General features: G+C 40.6%; 1 protein-coding gene across 1 annotated transcript in view; it reads left to right on the plus strand.

Annotated features, from left to right (window-relative positions):
* The first annotated feature begins 4,777 nt into the window (after positions 1 to 4,777).
* The window catches only part of fgf11b (fibroblast growth factor 11b), a 41,007-nt gene continuing 29,757 nt past the window's right edge, over positions 4,778 to 16,027 (plus strand). The window contains exon 1 of the mRNA XM_086309601.1: positions 4,778 to 5,813. Coding sequence (XP_086165727.1) covers positions 5,621 to 5,813 — 193 coding nt within the window. The 5' untranslated portion in view covers positions 4,778 to 5,620. The remainder of the gene's footprint in view (positions 5,814 to 16,027) is intronic.

Genomic DNA, 16,027 nt, shown 5'->3' on the forward strand with positions numbered 1-16,027 from the left:
CTGTTTCCTAAATAAACTTTCTGTACACTGGGAATATATTGGAAACAAAATTATCAATAACATAACTACTTGAATGATTTAAAAAAAAAAATCAGCATAACTAGCTTTAATTAGAAACCAGGTGTCTGCAAATGAAACTCAGGAGGTGTTGTACATAAAAAACGAGATTCCGTATCTGTCCGAATAATCAGTATTAAAAGCTAATTACCAGAATGGTCTGAACACTGTTCAAAAAAGCAATGAAACTGAGAATGATATGTGCAGCTCAAAGCTAATGGGCAACTCACCCGTGGGTCATGGACACAGGAAAGAATATTTCTGTATGCAAGAAGCGGGCCTCGGATTCTACATGGTCGCATAATGGAGGGGGATTACGAAGAATACCTCCTGTCATCTGTGGACAGTATGATGAGCTGAGAGAGGATTGAAGGAGAGAGAGTGATGAAGAGAGGAGGGAGAAAGAGACAGAACTGGGCCAATTGTTTTGATGTGCTTAATTCTTTCTGGCTGTGTGTGTGTGTGTGTGTGTGTGTGTGTGTGTGTGTGTGTGTGTGTGTGTGTGTGTGTGTGTGTGTGTGTGTGTGTGTGTATCTATGTGTTAACATAAACATGGGCGCATGTCTAAAGTTCAGGGTAGCTATACTCCATCACAGTTCAATGAAGCAGCGTTTTCAAGGAGCACCTTGCAGCAGCTTTACTGTCTGTATTTCCATCCGTATATAAATCCCTGTCAACATTTCTTGCAGTTCTTTAATAAATAACCAATCATCAATTAAATAATTGCTTTGGCGTTATCAAGCTCACTGCTTTTACTCGGGTCTGAAAAAGATCTTGCAAGACAAAGTGTCCGATGAGCAATCATACGTTTGAGGAAATGAACAAACATCTTATTTCCAAATAACTTTTATAATCTATACTGATAAGAAATCCAAAATGTTCAGCTGGGATGGAGACTTCTGTCACAGTCTTCTGCTCCTTGTCAGCCACCACAGTGTCTGGTTGGTTAGCCAGCATCTGGTTGTCCGTCTGGAATTTGAAGTTGTTGGTTATTTTCAACCACTTTTAGATATGTGTTCCATCAGGACTTTGGGGCTCCTACACAAATGTGGCTATATGCTATGCCATCCACCTGGCTAAGGCTTTCAGGGTTTGTTTTGTCTTACACTCTGTTACAGTGGACAGAGTGGACAGAGAGATAGCTGGACTATCTCATTTGGATCACCACATTGGGTTCTGGCTGCTGTGCTCGACGCCTGCTTCTGCGGATCTGGTGCTTAGGACTTGTTCTTGTGCTGTCGTGATCCGAGACTCTGTGCTATTCTTCAGGGTGGCCTTTTCTATCCTCTGGAAGAATATCTTGATGTCTGCCAGTATCTGCAGATGATGCATTCATGGAGGGGCTGGGTCTTCTATTATATTTTATCTTCCTCCTCCAGGTCATCTGTCTTCTGCTGCCTGAGGCAGTCATATAGCAGTTCTTCACAGAGGGACATTTTGATGTATTTTTCTTGTTTCGTTCTCAGTCGTGATTGTGACACACACTAATCCACATCCTCCCTCTTTTGATTGCACATAGACCCTCTTCGCATGGAACAGTGAGAAGTTTTCACGTCTTGGCGTCAATCTATTACCTCTTATATGGCCAGCTTAATTAATGACTGATAGGACTTTTTATTTGCCCTTTCTTTGCTATCATATAGATGTTGGATGGATTAGTGTGTCAAATGTCTCATTGACTCCTGCCATATGGCTTGATGTCATCCATGTAGATGGCTGATGGTCACTTCACTTCTGCAATAAGGTGGATGACATGTATGGGGCATCAGTGATAGGGTTATTTATAGTCAATCAAGGCACTGATTATGTTGATTCCCCTATTAGCTGGTGCTTTGATCTCCTGGCGTTGCTTCCAGTGCCATTCTGAGCTTTGGGCATGTGTCAGCTTATGTGCCTACTCAATTTACAGGAGATTCCATCCTACGGAAAGGCAAGTTACTCGCCAGTAGCTGGAAGTTACCCTTGTGTGAATCCTCATCAGCATTGTTCTGCTCTGTGTTGGCAGGTCTGGGTGTGCCTATTCTTTGTAGCTCATACAATTGTTCTGCCAGGTGATCACAGATATCTGTTAGGTGTTTCGGCCAAAAGGAGTTGGATCGTACTTGGTCCAGGCAGTGGACCACCTTTGTGATCTTCTTATTCTTGGTAGCTACTGTATATCTTAGCTCCATCCACCAAAGCCAATGGTATTGTGTAATGTCTCTTTCTCCCAGATATCCTTGCATCACTACTTAGTGTCATTTATGGATGTTCAGTCTTTGTGCTGCTGTTCCCTTGGAGCTGAGAGTAGGCTCTTTATGACTCCTTGGACAACATTTGCAGACCAATTATACTCTTGTTCTGATATATCTTTTCTGGCAGCCAAGCTATCAGTTTGGTAGTTTCAAGAGTCTTACTTATGGGGTTTTTTGCAACCTGGTGCACTTTTATTAGCCAACTAATAGCTGTCCAAGCTACGTACTTTTCACAACTGTAATTACTTTTCAGGATGAAGAGGAAAAAAACAATCCCTCCTTTCCATCTATCTTTCATCCATCTGGCTTATCTAGGGAAGATTATAAAACACTGTTAAGTAACATGGAATGTACCAAAACCTGAGAATCATTATCCTTGGAAAAACATTTCTGTATAAAGCCCTTTAAAAGAGGATATGCTGTTAATACCCCCCGTTTCCATGTAATTTGATATGCATGCAGGGATTGTGCAATGGATTGTTTTTAGCAAAACATAATTTAATCCTCTTTTGTATATTATTCAGATGATGAGAATTTATACATGTACATTTGACAGAAAGCTCATTTGCTATTTTTATCATTCTTACTTTCATTTAGATTTACTGTTTCTTTCCTTCCTGAATAAAACATCCTAAGGCTGGCAGAGTCTCCTGTGTGAGCATTTGTGGGTATAAGAACCTAGCTAGGTGTTTGAGGCAAAAGTGATATGGTAAGTAATTGACTCTAACCAGGATATTAAAGTGTTCTGGCATAATGAGTGTTTATTGTTTTTTAGTTTGGTTTTGTGCTGATAGAGTAGGTCTTACAAAGAAATTTAAAAATGCTGGGTCTTAATGAGTCCTCTAAGTTTATAGCGTGATATTTCATTATAATATTGGACACATTTCTTAACCTTGAGACAGTATAATGTCCCAAGAATCCCTACTTAGCTTTCTTTTGGTGTAACTTGGCATGTACTTGTGACTGGGAAAAGCAAAAAGAAGAACAACCTTTGGCAATGTGTGCAATGCAATGTCCATTAGGAGATTGATTCTTAACCCAGAGTAAGACTAGGGAGTGGCTGGGGATTGTTGGAAATGGTGGGGATTGTTGGAAGGGAGGGGAGGATCATTAGAAAAAAAAATCCTTTTTATGTTTTCACATCAATACAAACTGCATTATCTCATGCGTGGTTCTCTCTCCTCTGCCCCAGGCATGCCCTCGTCCGTCGCTGAGACTAAACATCTGCTGTCACTTGTCAATCAAGTTCTGAGAGACAGTGACCTTGCGTGGCATTGTTAGAAACGATCTGAATTGAGCTTGCATTTTGAAGTCGCCTCTACTGCTGGTTTCCCCAGCGACTGGCTTGTAAAAAGGTGCCGTGTCAAATAAAACTGGATTGATTGCCAATCAGATAAGTTAATTTATTGGCTCTGAGTCTGAGGGGTTGGGCCAGAGATGTCTAGTGTTTTTATATCCAGTTTTGCTACAGATTCATTGATGGCTTTTTCAAATTATGGCCCAAATCTTTTAAGATAATTTATATATATCTACTTTTACAAGCAAATTCATGACATTTCGTGTATAAATGCAGTCAAATGCATGGGTTGTTTTCATTCCATTCAGTGAAATAAAGGAAAAACTTTAATCAGACCTGCTCTTTTTCTAAAATTTCAAACATAAAGTCTGCCTTTGGAAGAGCAGGACAGTATGTGTGTGTTGGCAGGGCTAGCTGTCTTACTCAATCTGTCCTAACTCATGTTTCTGTCAGGGTTAGTGTAAGCCAGCAGTCGGCTATGTCAGACACTAAATGTCAGTTTCAGGGTACAGAGACACCCCCCCCCCCCCCCCCCCACTCAATTGTATATGTAAAGCTGAAGGAAGCAAAGAAGAATATGGAGATTACTATCATGTAAGTGAGTTTCAAAGAGGGAGATGAAGAAAAACACAGACTAGAGATGAGCAATTATACAGCAGGGAAGGCTCCATTACAAAATATGCTGATTTGCTCTGTGTGTGTGTGTTGGGTGTGTGTGTGAGTGGGTGCATGTGACAGGAAGGTAGCACGTGGTGATGCTGCTCCTCTCGAGGAGACAGAGAACTGTCACAATCTGCACCTCCAGCACTCTCTGGTGTCTTTCTCCTACTCTGGCGCTGTGTCTCTGTTTCAGGGGGGCTCTAGTTTGTTTTTTTAGGGGGATGTTTTCTGTGAAATAACAAAATTGTAGCCTCGGTGAAGTGGCTGTTAAGACGTCCTTCTCCCACATTTTCCTCCGTCTTCCCCGCCAAGCTCATTCTTACACATCACAGCCTCTGCCTCCCCCTCCCCTCCCTCAGTCTCTTTTGCTGTCTCTCGCTCCCCCCCTTCCTTTCTCTCTCTGTCATGAATGTCACCTCTACTGATGGTGGCTGCTGGAATTCACACACACATACTCTCACAACCACTCGCTGACTTTGGATGGGAGGAGGAGGGGGGAGGGGAGGAGGAAAGAGGGGGGTTTTGGTGAGGTCTGTGGGAAAGAGGCATGCCATTGGAGGCAGAAGAGGAGTCTCTGCCTGTCTGTGTCCATGTCTCTGCTCCGTTCCCGGCTTCATTCCGACAAAGACTGTCAGTGTCCCGCCTGCTGTGCTACCTCTGGATTTAAGTCAGCTGGATTACTGCTTGGACTCTCGGCTCATTATTCCACGCTGCCACATTTAAATGGGAGGCAAAGTTGGACCGCCATGGAATGCACGAATGGTGAAAAACAGTTTGGTTTTTCTTGCGCTTTTAAGAGCTTCCTAGCATTCAAAATGAGCCCACTTTTCTTCTTTAAAAGTGTTTTTATACGTAAATTAATTTGAGCTCTTTCTCTTCTGTATCGCCTGTTTAAAGTAGGTTAGTTATTTTGCAATATAACATTTTGTACTTGGCTGCCAGGCCACATTTTGATGTGAAAGATGAGTGGGGAAGCGGGATAGAATCATGTCTCGAGCGTAACCTTTTGGAAAAGTCTGTCTTTTTAAAGCTGGTCTCAAAGTTTTACATTGAAAATGTGACTGTATCACTTTAAAAAAAAAAATTTTCCTGGGATCTGTTACTGTCAGATTTTGATTTTTTTTTTTTTTTTTTTTTGGTCCATTACATTGGACTGCATGTGAACTTGCATCTTATCCAGTTCATCCCTCTCCAAGGGAACCCTCAAACTAAACTCTTCCCTGTTAACCCACTTAGACTCCCGATCTCCCCTGTGGGGTTTTCTTTATAACATTCGTCCTATTCTAGTGTACTGAGGAAAGCAAAAGCCAAACCAGCAAAGGGGGTACCGGGAAGGAAGTCACCCCCCTCCCAAAGGTGAGAGGGGGGGAAGATGGCAGCTCTCGCCAGCTCTCTCATTAGACAGAAACGGGCGGTCAAGGACGACCAAGCCAACCGACCGGTAGCCAGCAAGCGCAAGCCCTGTCCTAAGAGCAACAAGTCCCTGTGCCAGAAACAGATCCTTGTCCTGATCTCCAAAGTACGGCTATGCGGAGGTCGAAAAGGGCGAAATGACAAAAGACCAGGTGAGTCAACTAATATCATTTCCATCTTGCTTCTCTGTTCACCCATATTTTGGGATATTGTACCAGAGGTGAGAGCTACACCTGTTATCTTAAAACTGGGCTAAAATTACTTTTCACACTTCATGTAAATGGAAAATTTACCTATGCACTAAAATGAGATAAGTCACTTTTATACAAAGTTTTCCAATTCAACGTTCATTCTGAAAGACACTCACAGGGTTTTGTTATTAGTCCTTTTTCACATTGTTTGGTCCTCTTTTATTCCCTGTCCAAACAATGATGATCAACACTTCAACAAGATGCCTTGTAGCTCCGTTCGCACTTGATCATTGACACTTGTCAGTGTAATATTTGAGTTTTACATTAGCAGTTATTCTCAGTGCAGCCGCCTCCTGCATCCTCGCCTCTCCCAATGGTAGCCACAGCTTAAGGAAATTTTGCTGAACAAACATCATTCATAAAGAGGGCACATACCTTCATGGCTGATTGGAGAAGAAACTGTGAATTCAGAGTGAGAAAAGTGATGAAAAGTAAAAATTGATGAGCAGAGCTTAATGCTTGATGTGGACTTTCATTTCATTCGGAATGCCTTTGTTTGCATATGTCTATATTGCGTCAACATGATCCTCATTGCCAAAAGGTTTATTTACTATATTTATCATAGTTCACACTATTTACTACATTTGGTTGTTTTAAGTCTCAGAGCTTCTTAAATTTTGCCGCTGGTATTGTTTGATAATAAGAATTAATTGTGCTGGATCAATACATTTAAGCCCCCATATCATTCAAAAGGAGTAGCTTCCTGCTAGTCACACACACACATTTTAGTGCAAAATCAATGACAAAGTAAGCAGTTTTAATGCATTTGTTTGTTTACTAGTTTAAGAGTTCTTTTTGTCAGTCCTCATTTATTTCTAATGAACAGTGAAGCTCACACCCAACCATTCACACTTGTCATTGTCATATCTGAGTTTCACATTAGCAGTCATTCTCAGCTCAGCCACCTCCTGCATCCTCACCTCTCCCAATGGTCGCCACATCTCTCAAGTCTGCATAATAAAAATAAAACAAGTTTTTAGTCAGACAAAACTCTGACATGAGTTTACATGCACATAACAGAGCTTTTGCATCTCCAGACATAATTATGCAGACCTGCACAAACAATAAATTGTCAAAATAGCTAAAAACCACTGCAATCCCAGTGCAGGCTTAATTCTGTCAGGTTGTCTGATATGCTTGGTCTTTGAAAGCAGAACTTCAGCTCTGAGTCTCTGAACAGAGATTCGTGTGATGTGATGCTAAGATTCCTTTCTTTCTTACCACTTTAAGGATGCAAAACAAAAGCTTTGTAGTATTAGTGCTCATAAGATAGTGCTCATTATATGATGGCTTGCTATTTTTTTAACATTTCGTACAAAGTAAGCGTCTTTGCTTTTCCTTATATGTTTACCTTTGTGTGCTTTAATTCAGGAGAAAAATCATGTTTTTTTAATTTATTTTCAAAGTACTTTTTTCTTCTTTGGTGTGACTGCTGCAATGAATTGATGACTTCGAAATGTTTAGGCTCATTGGTGCACAAATAGCGACAGTAGTATGCTACAGAATATGTTGCTGAACAAACATCATTCTTAAAGAGGAAACATACCTTCACGGCTGATTGGAGAAGAAACCGTGAATTCAGAGTGTTTCCCCCACATGAGAATCAAAAGCGAAGAGCAGTGCTTCATGCTTGACGAGGACTTTCATTTCATTCTGCATCCCTTTGTTCACATATGTCTACATTGCTTCAACGGGATCCTCATTGCCAAAATATTGCTTTGCTGTATTTATCTTAGTTCACACTATTTACTGCATTTGGTCTGAGCATCTGAGTGTTTTACTCTTGGAGTTTCTTTAATTGTGTTGGTGGTATTGTTTGATGATAAGATTGTACTGGCTTAATACATTTAAGCCCGCATATCATTAAAACGGGAATAACTTCCTGTCAGTCACATCCAATGAACTATTCAGAAACCACGTCTGTTTTGACAAGACATTGCTAAAATTTTCAGATTTAACAGATGTGACATAACAATGAAAAAAATATTGCATCCCTAAATTCCCCTCACTATGCATCTGTTCAGTGTAGCCTAAACGATTCCTGTTTTCTATGAAATGGGTTGTAAATTGTTTACATAATGAGTTGTCTGAGCTGCAGTGGCTTGTGATTTGATGTGGACATGAATGAACCGACTATGACCACATATAGTACAGTTAATCGTGTTTTCAGGGAAAATCACCAGATATCCCATCTGCTGTTTGAGCTTTAAGCTTTGTGTGACATTCAGTGTTGGGGTCGTCATACAAAAATAATGCACATAATTATGAGTTAAAAATGTAAACCTGAGAGTACAGAGCCATATAAATCCCTATGCTAATGAAGGCGCACACATTTTCTTTTAGTGTTGAAGTATAAACACAGAACCAGCAGAAAAGCTGGTGAAAAACAGCCCAAAGAATACTTCTACAGTGACAGGTATGGGTAAAAATGGATGCTACATAGCAACAACGCTTATTACTGCTTTTGTTACCTGTTGACAATCAAGCTAGCTTTGTGTTAGTAGTAATAACAGTTGCTTGAACAGTAGCAATGTTAATACAGTTAGTACTGTAATGAGGTAATATTAAAGATGTAATAGAAAAATGTAATGTGATGGAAAGCGTTACAATCCACCACCACTTTTGGTGGTTTGAGGGTTTTTTGACATAAAAAATTAAAACTCTCAGGAAGTAAAGCAGCTCATCTCCCCAATCAGAAGGTGAGCTGTTCGACCCCCGGCTCCTCTAATCTGCACGTGATTCTTATCCTTGGGCAAGATACTGAACCCTGAGTTCCCCTGATGCATGCATTGTAGTCTGACTGATAAGTTAAAAATAGTACTTAAAATGCATGAACAGGGCTTGTATAGTGTTTTGAGTGCTCAAAATGAGTAGAGAAATCCCATATGAGCGCCATCGTCTGATCTCTGGTCTTTTTGTGCATTTACATTTAAACAATTAAAATGAATAAGAATGACAGGAGTGCTCAGAAATAAGGCCAACATAAAATGGCCACATGGTGGAAGCATCAAGATTTCACAAAGCAAGATTTTTCAAAGATTTGATGAACAGATAAAATGAGAGTAACTCTTAATGGACCAGATGAAAGCACAGTGGAGGGTATTGGTATTGGTTGCTTCCTTTAAGGATGAGCTATTTGGACTGTCTACAATTTGGGACATCAGAGAGTATAGAGCATTTAAAGCAGAGAGAACAATAATGCGGGACAATGCTCCATCATATACATCTAAGTACTCTACTGCCTGATCACCCAGGAAAAGCCTTAAGTACAACCAGTTGTCCACCTTTTTAGGCTGGCCAGCGAGCTCACAGAGCAGAATAAGGACTACAGTTAACAGCCACAATCCGAAAGGTGAAGCCAGACTCCCAGTACGACCGCATGGGGACATTGGAAGGATATGCACTGTAAATATCTTATATAAGTTCTATGGATTTAAAAAAAGGCTTAGAGATTAGAGATTAAACTTCCATTATATAACACAAGTGCATATCTTTTAAAAACATGTACATATAAAAGCCATTTGCACAAGTTAATACTCTGATGCCAAAAAATGTAATTATATGTTTTCTGTCTCCACATGTAAATTCTCTTCCTGCAGTGTTTTTGAGCCGCGAATAGTTTCAGTTGTCATTTTAGCATCACACCAGCAGACACAAGCTAAATTTATTACTGCTACTGCCCACCACTTGTAAATGTGGCTGGCACAAATCACAGAAAGGATGATCATCTACCTGATTTTACCGTGTAATCACCTTCCTCTGGGTGTCCTGCATAGTCCCTTACTGTACAGAAAACCCTTTCAAGTGGTTGCCCTGTCAGGGATCTATACTCCTGCCCTTCTTTCAGATCAATTTGGCTCATTAATGTATAGCAATTAATCAATAATCTCCCTCTTGGTTTGTTCAAGGTTGAATCTGACTTGAAAAGTGAAAGGATATCAAACTCCCTGGCCCTGCAGATTAACTTTGGTACCTTTTTTCTAAGTTAAATCAAACAAGCACACGGACAACAGATCTGGAAAAAACAAGCACTAGCAGGTAGGTATAAAATGAGATACAGAAAAAAATTCAGATAAACCATATATCTTGATTTTGGTGGACGAAAAATGTTAGTAGGCTTCAGAGAGGTTTTACCATAAACATATTAATACACATTAAAAATAGTAACACTATTGCTGAGTCATTAGACACTAATGCATGCAAATATAGTGCAGACCTGGACATCTTGTAGCATTGAAAATGCTGTTTGGCATGGAGGTGCAGTAGTATGTTGTAGGTGTAAGCACTGGAGAAGCCAGTCAACAGTTGGAGCAGAAATGTAGGGCCTGGCTGGCAGGCAGCAGACCGGGTTACAAGGAGAGATCCAGCAGAGGATAGCATTAAGCTGACCCCAAGAGATCGAGGCTGCAAACTCGCTTACTCAACAACACCTGATCAGACAATGCAGTGTTAGGTAGCTTCTCATCAGAACTTTACTGACTGTGACAGGGGTCAGAGAGAGAGACAGAGAGAAAGAGACAGTGAAGCAGGGCAAGTCTGCAGAGGTAAACACAAGCTTAAAGAAAAGAGTAGAAGATATTACTAATGCCACAGAAAATTGTTTTTGGGGGTGGATGGTGATGACGGGGGTGGACTCAGATCCAAAGATCAAAAATGCAGAAGAGTAAGGAGAGATATTGGTGGAGAGATTAAAGGGGAGGCGGGTGGGACAGCAGAGAGCTGTGAATCAGACTGTCATAGCTGCAGCATGTGGAGAAGAAGATGAGATGGGAAACCATGGGGTTGGATATTAAGTGCCACTGCAAAACACTTCTTCAGTTATCCTCTTAATCTGTTTAGAGAGTAGTCAGTCATGGTTCGAAAGTTGAGCATCTTTCCTAAATTGGAATGAAGGTTTGCGGGCGTTGTAGTGGGTTAAAGGTGGTTTTCAGTGTGGTATGGGTTAAATGGTTGATCTTAGTGGTAACCACAGCAATTTATTTTATACATTATTTTCTCTCTCATTCACACTATTGGTGTCAGACCATCCGTGAAAGGTGCTCACCTGCCATTGGGAGCAACTTTGACTTTAGCAACATGCCCTGGCTGTCAAACAAACCCTCAACCTGGCAATTAGAGGACAACCTGTTCCACCAGCTGAGCTCCAGATGCCTGCTGCTGTTGAATAAGAATCCTGTCACTCGGACCAGGGATGGGAAACAAGGACTGATATAACTTGGTCTTATGCCAGACTGGTCAGTACCAAACTTTTAATAAGTGCCAAGACAAATGCTGTTGCTACAGTAATTCATTCTGACATGCAGAAGTTAGAAACTGCCTCCTCATAGTGAAGCTGATGGTTTCAAGTAATCTTGCCCTAGATTAGATTTACTTCCCGTAGGCTCTCTTCCTCTTCTTGTCCTTAGCGGGCGACCAGCGGCGGTGGTCTGCCGCACAACCAGTACGCTGCTGTAGGTGCCGCAGGTTCTCTTGCTTGACCAACAATTATCTTCCACGCTTTTCTAAGGCGATGGTTCTTGCCTGCTCGAGGTCAAGTCGAAGGGCCTTCAAATAATCCTGGATTTGTTTCATCCATGTCTTCTTTGGTGCATTTCGATGCACCCTCCAATCGGTGGGGCGGGTCAAACAGAGTAGGCCATGGGTGTAGCGGCTCGGGTCCATTCGAAAACTGTGGCCAAACCAACGGAGTCGGCGGCGCTGGATTAGGTCGCCGATCGTCAGTTGGCTGCCGCAGCTGGTGAGGATGGTGTCATTCGAATGACTCAGTAAGCTCACTTTACTACATGTGTTGAAATTGCAGGTAAAGACAAATCGAAATGGAATAAAAACAGCAAGCTCAGTAGAAAAAAAACAGCATCTTTATCTGAAGCTGTGCAGCAGGTTTGAGTGCACCTGCTATACCGGCACCATCAGTGCATCCACCCGGCTCCCAGCTCTGATATTGATGGGATTTACTAAAGTTAAATAAAAGAAGAAGAAAAAATGCAACTGTCCCAACCTCAAGTCACGGAAACGTTAGCAATCGTCATCAAATTAAACCTGTAGTTATTAACTCTGGGCACCGTTTGCACTGGGGCTTCAGCACTTCTTTAAATGTTCCTAATTAGTTTTTGGACAAGCAGCAGCAATAGCTTCATCAGTGGAGAGCAGTCACACACTCAAGTCAAATCCCTTCTTAATTGCTAGTTGAGGGAAAACAAGGAGTGTTGGCAAGTTTATTTCAGATTCAATAGTGTTACCATGTCAGTATTATGCATGTACACAAACTGCAAGATTTTTAAAAAACACTCAGTGGAAGTTTAAACTAGAATTTACTGTCCTGACATTACGAGGTAACAAATGCCTTACTTTCTTTAGTTATTAAAACCTTTACCTGCAAGAAGATTGCTGTACATCCAACCCAGAGGCATAGTACCAAAAACTATTTCCTCCTCATTACGAATTTGAGGTGAAAATATCATTGGTGAGTGTCACAATGTACCTAGGTTATAGCTTATTTTGTGCAAAACTTGTAGAATAACATTAATAGGTTTCATTAGCTTAATGAGTTTCAACAAGACTGGCTACTGACAAGCAGGATCAATAATAGCACTCATTTCTAACTGCCCAGCTGTTACCAGATACATTATAAGTGTCCTGTTGCCCATTAAGTCTGGGCAAGAACAGAAAACTCAAGACTTACTTAAGACTTCTAACCCTATCTATGTTATTAGACAGCTATTGATTTAAATTTTAAAGACGAAATTAAAATTTTGCAGTAGAAGATTGTTTGTTTCGCATCATTGCAGGAAAGTTGTAATAAGATTAGTATTCATCACAATTTGACATATTTAGATGAGACAAACAGAAGATTAGTCGTTGGTTGCTGATGAGGTCATCCCACCAACGTCAGGAGATTTCCAGCACGAAAGAGCCCGCGGTATTCCACAGCCATCTAAACTATCTGGCACCAAATGGTGTGTCTTGAAAGAAAAAGTTTTAAGCTTTAATCTTTTGCAGTTTCTTGTGTAAAGTAAAAAACACCAGAGATTAAGAGATTTAGTTATTTTAATTTTGATGGTTTACCTAACTTTATATCTTTAAGTTACCTATGTCTAACAAATAAAGTGAGTGGACATGACAGACTGATCTTTTACTTTAAAGTATTATTACAGCTAGAGTTTAGGAGTTGGCTTGTGGAAAAAGATCCTGCCTTAGAGAGCTTGTTGACAATGGCTTTAAATCTTATTCAAAGTGAGGCAGGAGGAAGGATGTGTGTACAAAAAATGCCTCTTTTTCTTCCTGTCCTACTGAAGATGCCACCTTAACCTCCCACACATGCCTGCTAAATTGAATCTGTGGGTGCTTTGATTAAAGCTGACAAGGGGAGATTGAATTTACCTCTAACAAGAGAAAAACTGAGAATAGAGGACACTGTAAAGAGGTAATGATGAGAAGACAAGTGGAGGGAAATTTGGAGAGTGTAAGAGGAAGGCGATCATAAATGGAAGACAACCATGGGATACTGCGATGGGAAACCAAAAAATATATATTTTAGGGACATAAAAAGAGACCTATTACGCAATTACATACTTTGCCTCATATATATTGTTAAACTAGTATATTCCAGTCGCTTCGGACTGCTCTTTTTTTTTCTATTATTGGCTCTACAATGTCACGGAGAGCAGATATCCCTGGTCATCTCAGGCACACGGCATGAGCTGTGAGTGAAGAAGCTCTCCGTCCCATGGTGTCAAACCCTTGAGTTTATAAGAGACAGCAAATGAGAAGAAAGTTGACTTATGGCTCAGTGACTGATTGCTAGTAGTTATAGTGACCAAATGGTTGCCCAGTGGTTGAGCTTGCAACACCATCAGAATCTGGACAGCAACTTTCGATCACAAGGCAATTGTTATGGTCACCTGGTGGGAGGTAACCTGTCTCCAAATAATGGCGGCCCATCTTAGGCTGACGACCATCACTATCACACAGGTTGGTGAAAGTCTGCAAAGAGCTGCAGTCTAATTTATAAGCACAGACAGATTACCAACACGTTGCAATCAATCTGAGTCAGTCTGTGGCGATATGCGCAACTCGTCTTGGCACTTCTCTTTACAATAGGAGACTGGACTCAGCTGGTTGCCAGTTTTCTGGATATGTTCCCATATAAAACCAAGGTTGTCCAGCACCTATATAATTTTGCAGTTAAATTGCCATCTTTTTTCTTTTCTCCAACAATTGTTTTACCTATTGTGATTAAAGAGAGAGGGAAGTAGCTAAAAGGACTTGTTTCAGACGATGAACTAAGGGACTGCACCAAGGCCCAATGTAAGATATCCATCTATCCATTTACAATCACTTATCTGGGTTCGGGTCATGAGGGCACCAGTCCAAGCAGAAAAGCTAAGAGATAGGACCAATGAAATGATAATGAGGTCTTTAACCTAAAATAGCTATTATTTCAATTACATAACAGAATTACTCGCAATGGAATATATACAATATGCTCTCCTAGTATTTTGTCTATGATAATGTGCAATATAAATATGGTACTGAAATGTCACGAGTCTGCCATTTCTGATACCTTACATGTTGATTAAGCATCAATACTTAAAAATGTGAATAGAGACTGAGGAGAAGCTTCTTCCCGCAGGCGATACGGTTTCTCAATCACACCACCACATAGTACTGACCCACACATATGGTTCTTAAACACACACTGGACATTCTGGACTTTGTTTATACTAATTCAATTAGATGCGTGGTCATCTAATCGAATCACTTCATCACTAAATCACTTTAAGCATATTTGCACTGCACAAGACACTTACAAATGTGGATTGCACAACACTGGACATTATATTTCTTCATTTCCATTTAATACTTGTACAGCTGCTGTTATTGTGTATATATATATTTATATTTCTTCATACATTCTTATATATTTCTAGACTGTGTATTTGTGTATTGTGTATTTTGTTGTACAGTTATTTTATTTTCAACTTTAATTTATATATTTTTATCTTATTCTTCCCAGTTAAATTTACCCTTTTTAATTTTCATATTTATTTCCTATCTTATTCATACCCTTATTTATTTATTTTTTCTTTAAGTCACGAGCACTTGTGTAAGCATTTCACTGCATATCGTACTGTGTATGACTGCGTATGTGACAAATAAAATTTGAATTTGAATTTATTTGAATACATGCAAATTATTCCACTGGACATGTTTGTGGCTGTTTCCTTGTTTGTATATTCTGTCAGGGTCTTTTCTATTTCCTATTTAAATGCTATATGTGTGGCAGCGTCTGCTAAAGTTAATCTCAGTCAAAGCTTGGCAGAAAATCTACAATGGGTGAGAAGCTGCCTTTAAGCATCTCTATGCATGACTTTCCTCTGCTGTGCGGGGACCTCATCATATAAGTGGTTCAGTAAAGAAAAACACTGCAAACCACACCTTTAATGTGTAAATCCTTTCCTGGCCCCAATCACACTGTTTAGCGCAGTCGCATGTTCGCTGGCATGATCATCACACATTCTGACAGAGGTCTGGACCCCTGTGGGAGTTCAGAGGATGTTTGTCTTTGTTTGTTCTGCATATATCAAGTGCCTATTTGTGTCCTTGCTGGCGGGTCAATTGGAGAAAAAAGGATAGGTGAGGCGTGAGCTTGAGCACTTCTCCACTTGTGTCTGTGTGTGTTTTACGTTTCAACCTGAAGAAACTTGCAGCATGGGGTCTGCCCCACATTACTCTGAATCCCCTGAGCTGAGCATGTTGTTAACTGTCACTGATACGTTTCTGTCATAATGCTAATGAAGCACATATGTGAATATTGAATGTGTGTCAGGGAAGCGTTGTGAGTCCTATTTGCTCGTGCTCGTGTGTGACATGCTCTTGTCAGTGCCATTAATAACAAGCAATAACTGTGCCTCACTTATGTGAATCGCTGCCATTGTCACAGGAAATGATTTATGAAGCCTTGAATTCAAATTAAGAGGCCACTCTTGAACTCGCTGCTGATGAGATACACCTCATTCGTTCCTATTCTTTCTTTAACCTCGCCCCGTCCTCCTATCCCTCTTCTACAACATCCCTTCCGGTGCGTCTTCCCATCTCTCCTCTCCCTCCCCGTT

This window comes from Aulonocara sp. 'chitande type north' Nkhata Bay, linkage group LG10 (assembly GCF_057382095.1).
Source record: "Aulonocara sp. 'chitande type north' Nkhata Bay isolate Kocher_YH1m ecotype deep benthic linkage group LG10, A_spYH_male_GT1.1, whole genome shotgun sequence".
Taxonomy (NCBI): domain Eukaryota; kingdom Metazoa; phylum Chordata; class Actinopteri; order Cichliformes; family Cichlidae; genus Aulonocara; species Aulonocara sp. 'chitande type north' Nkhata Bay.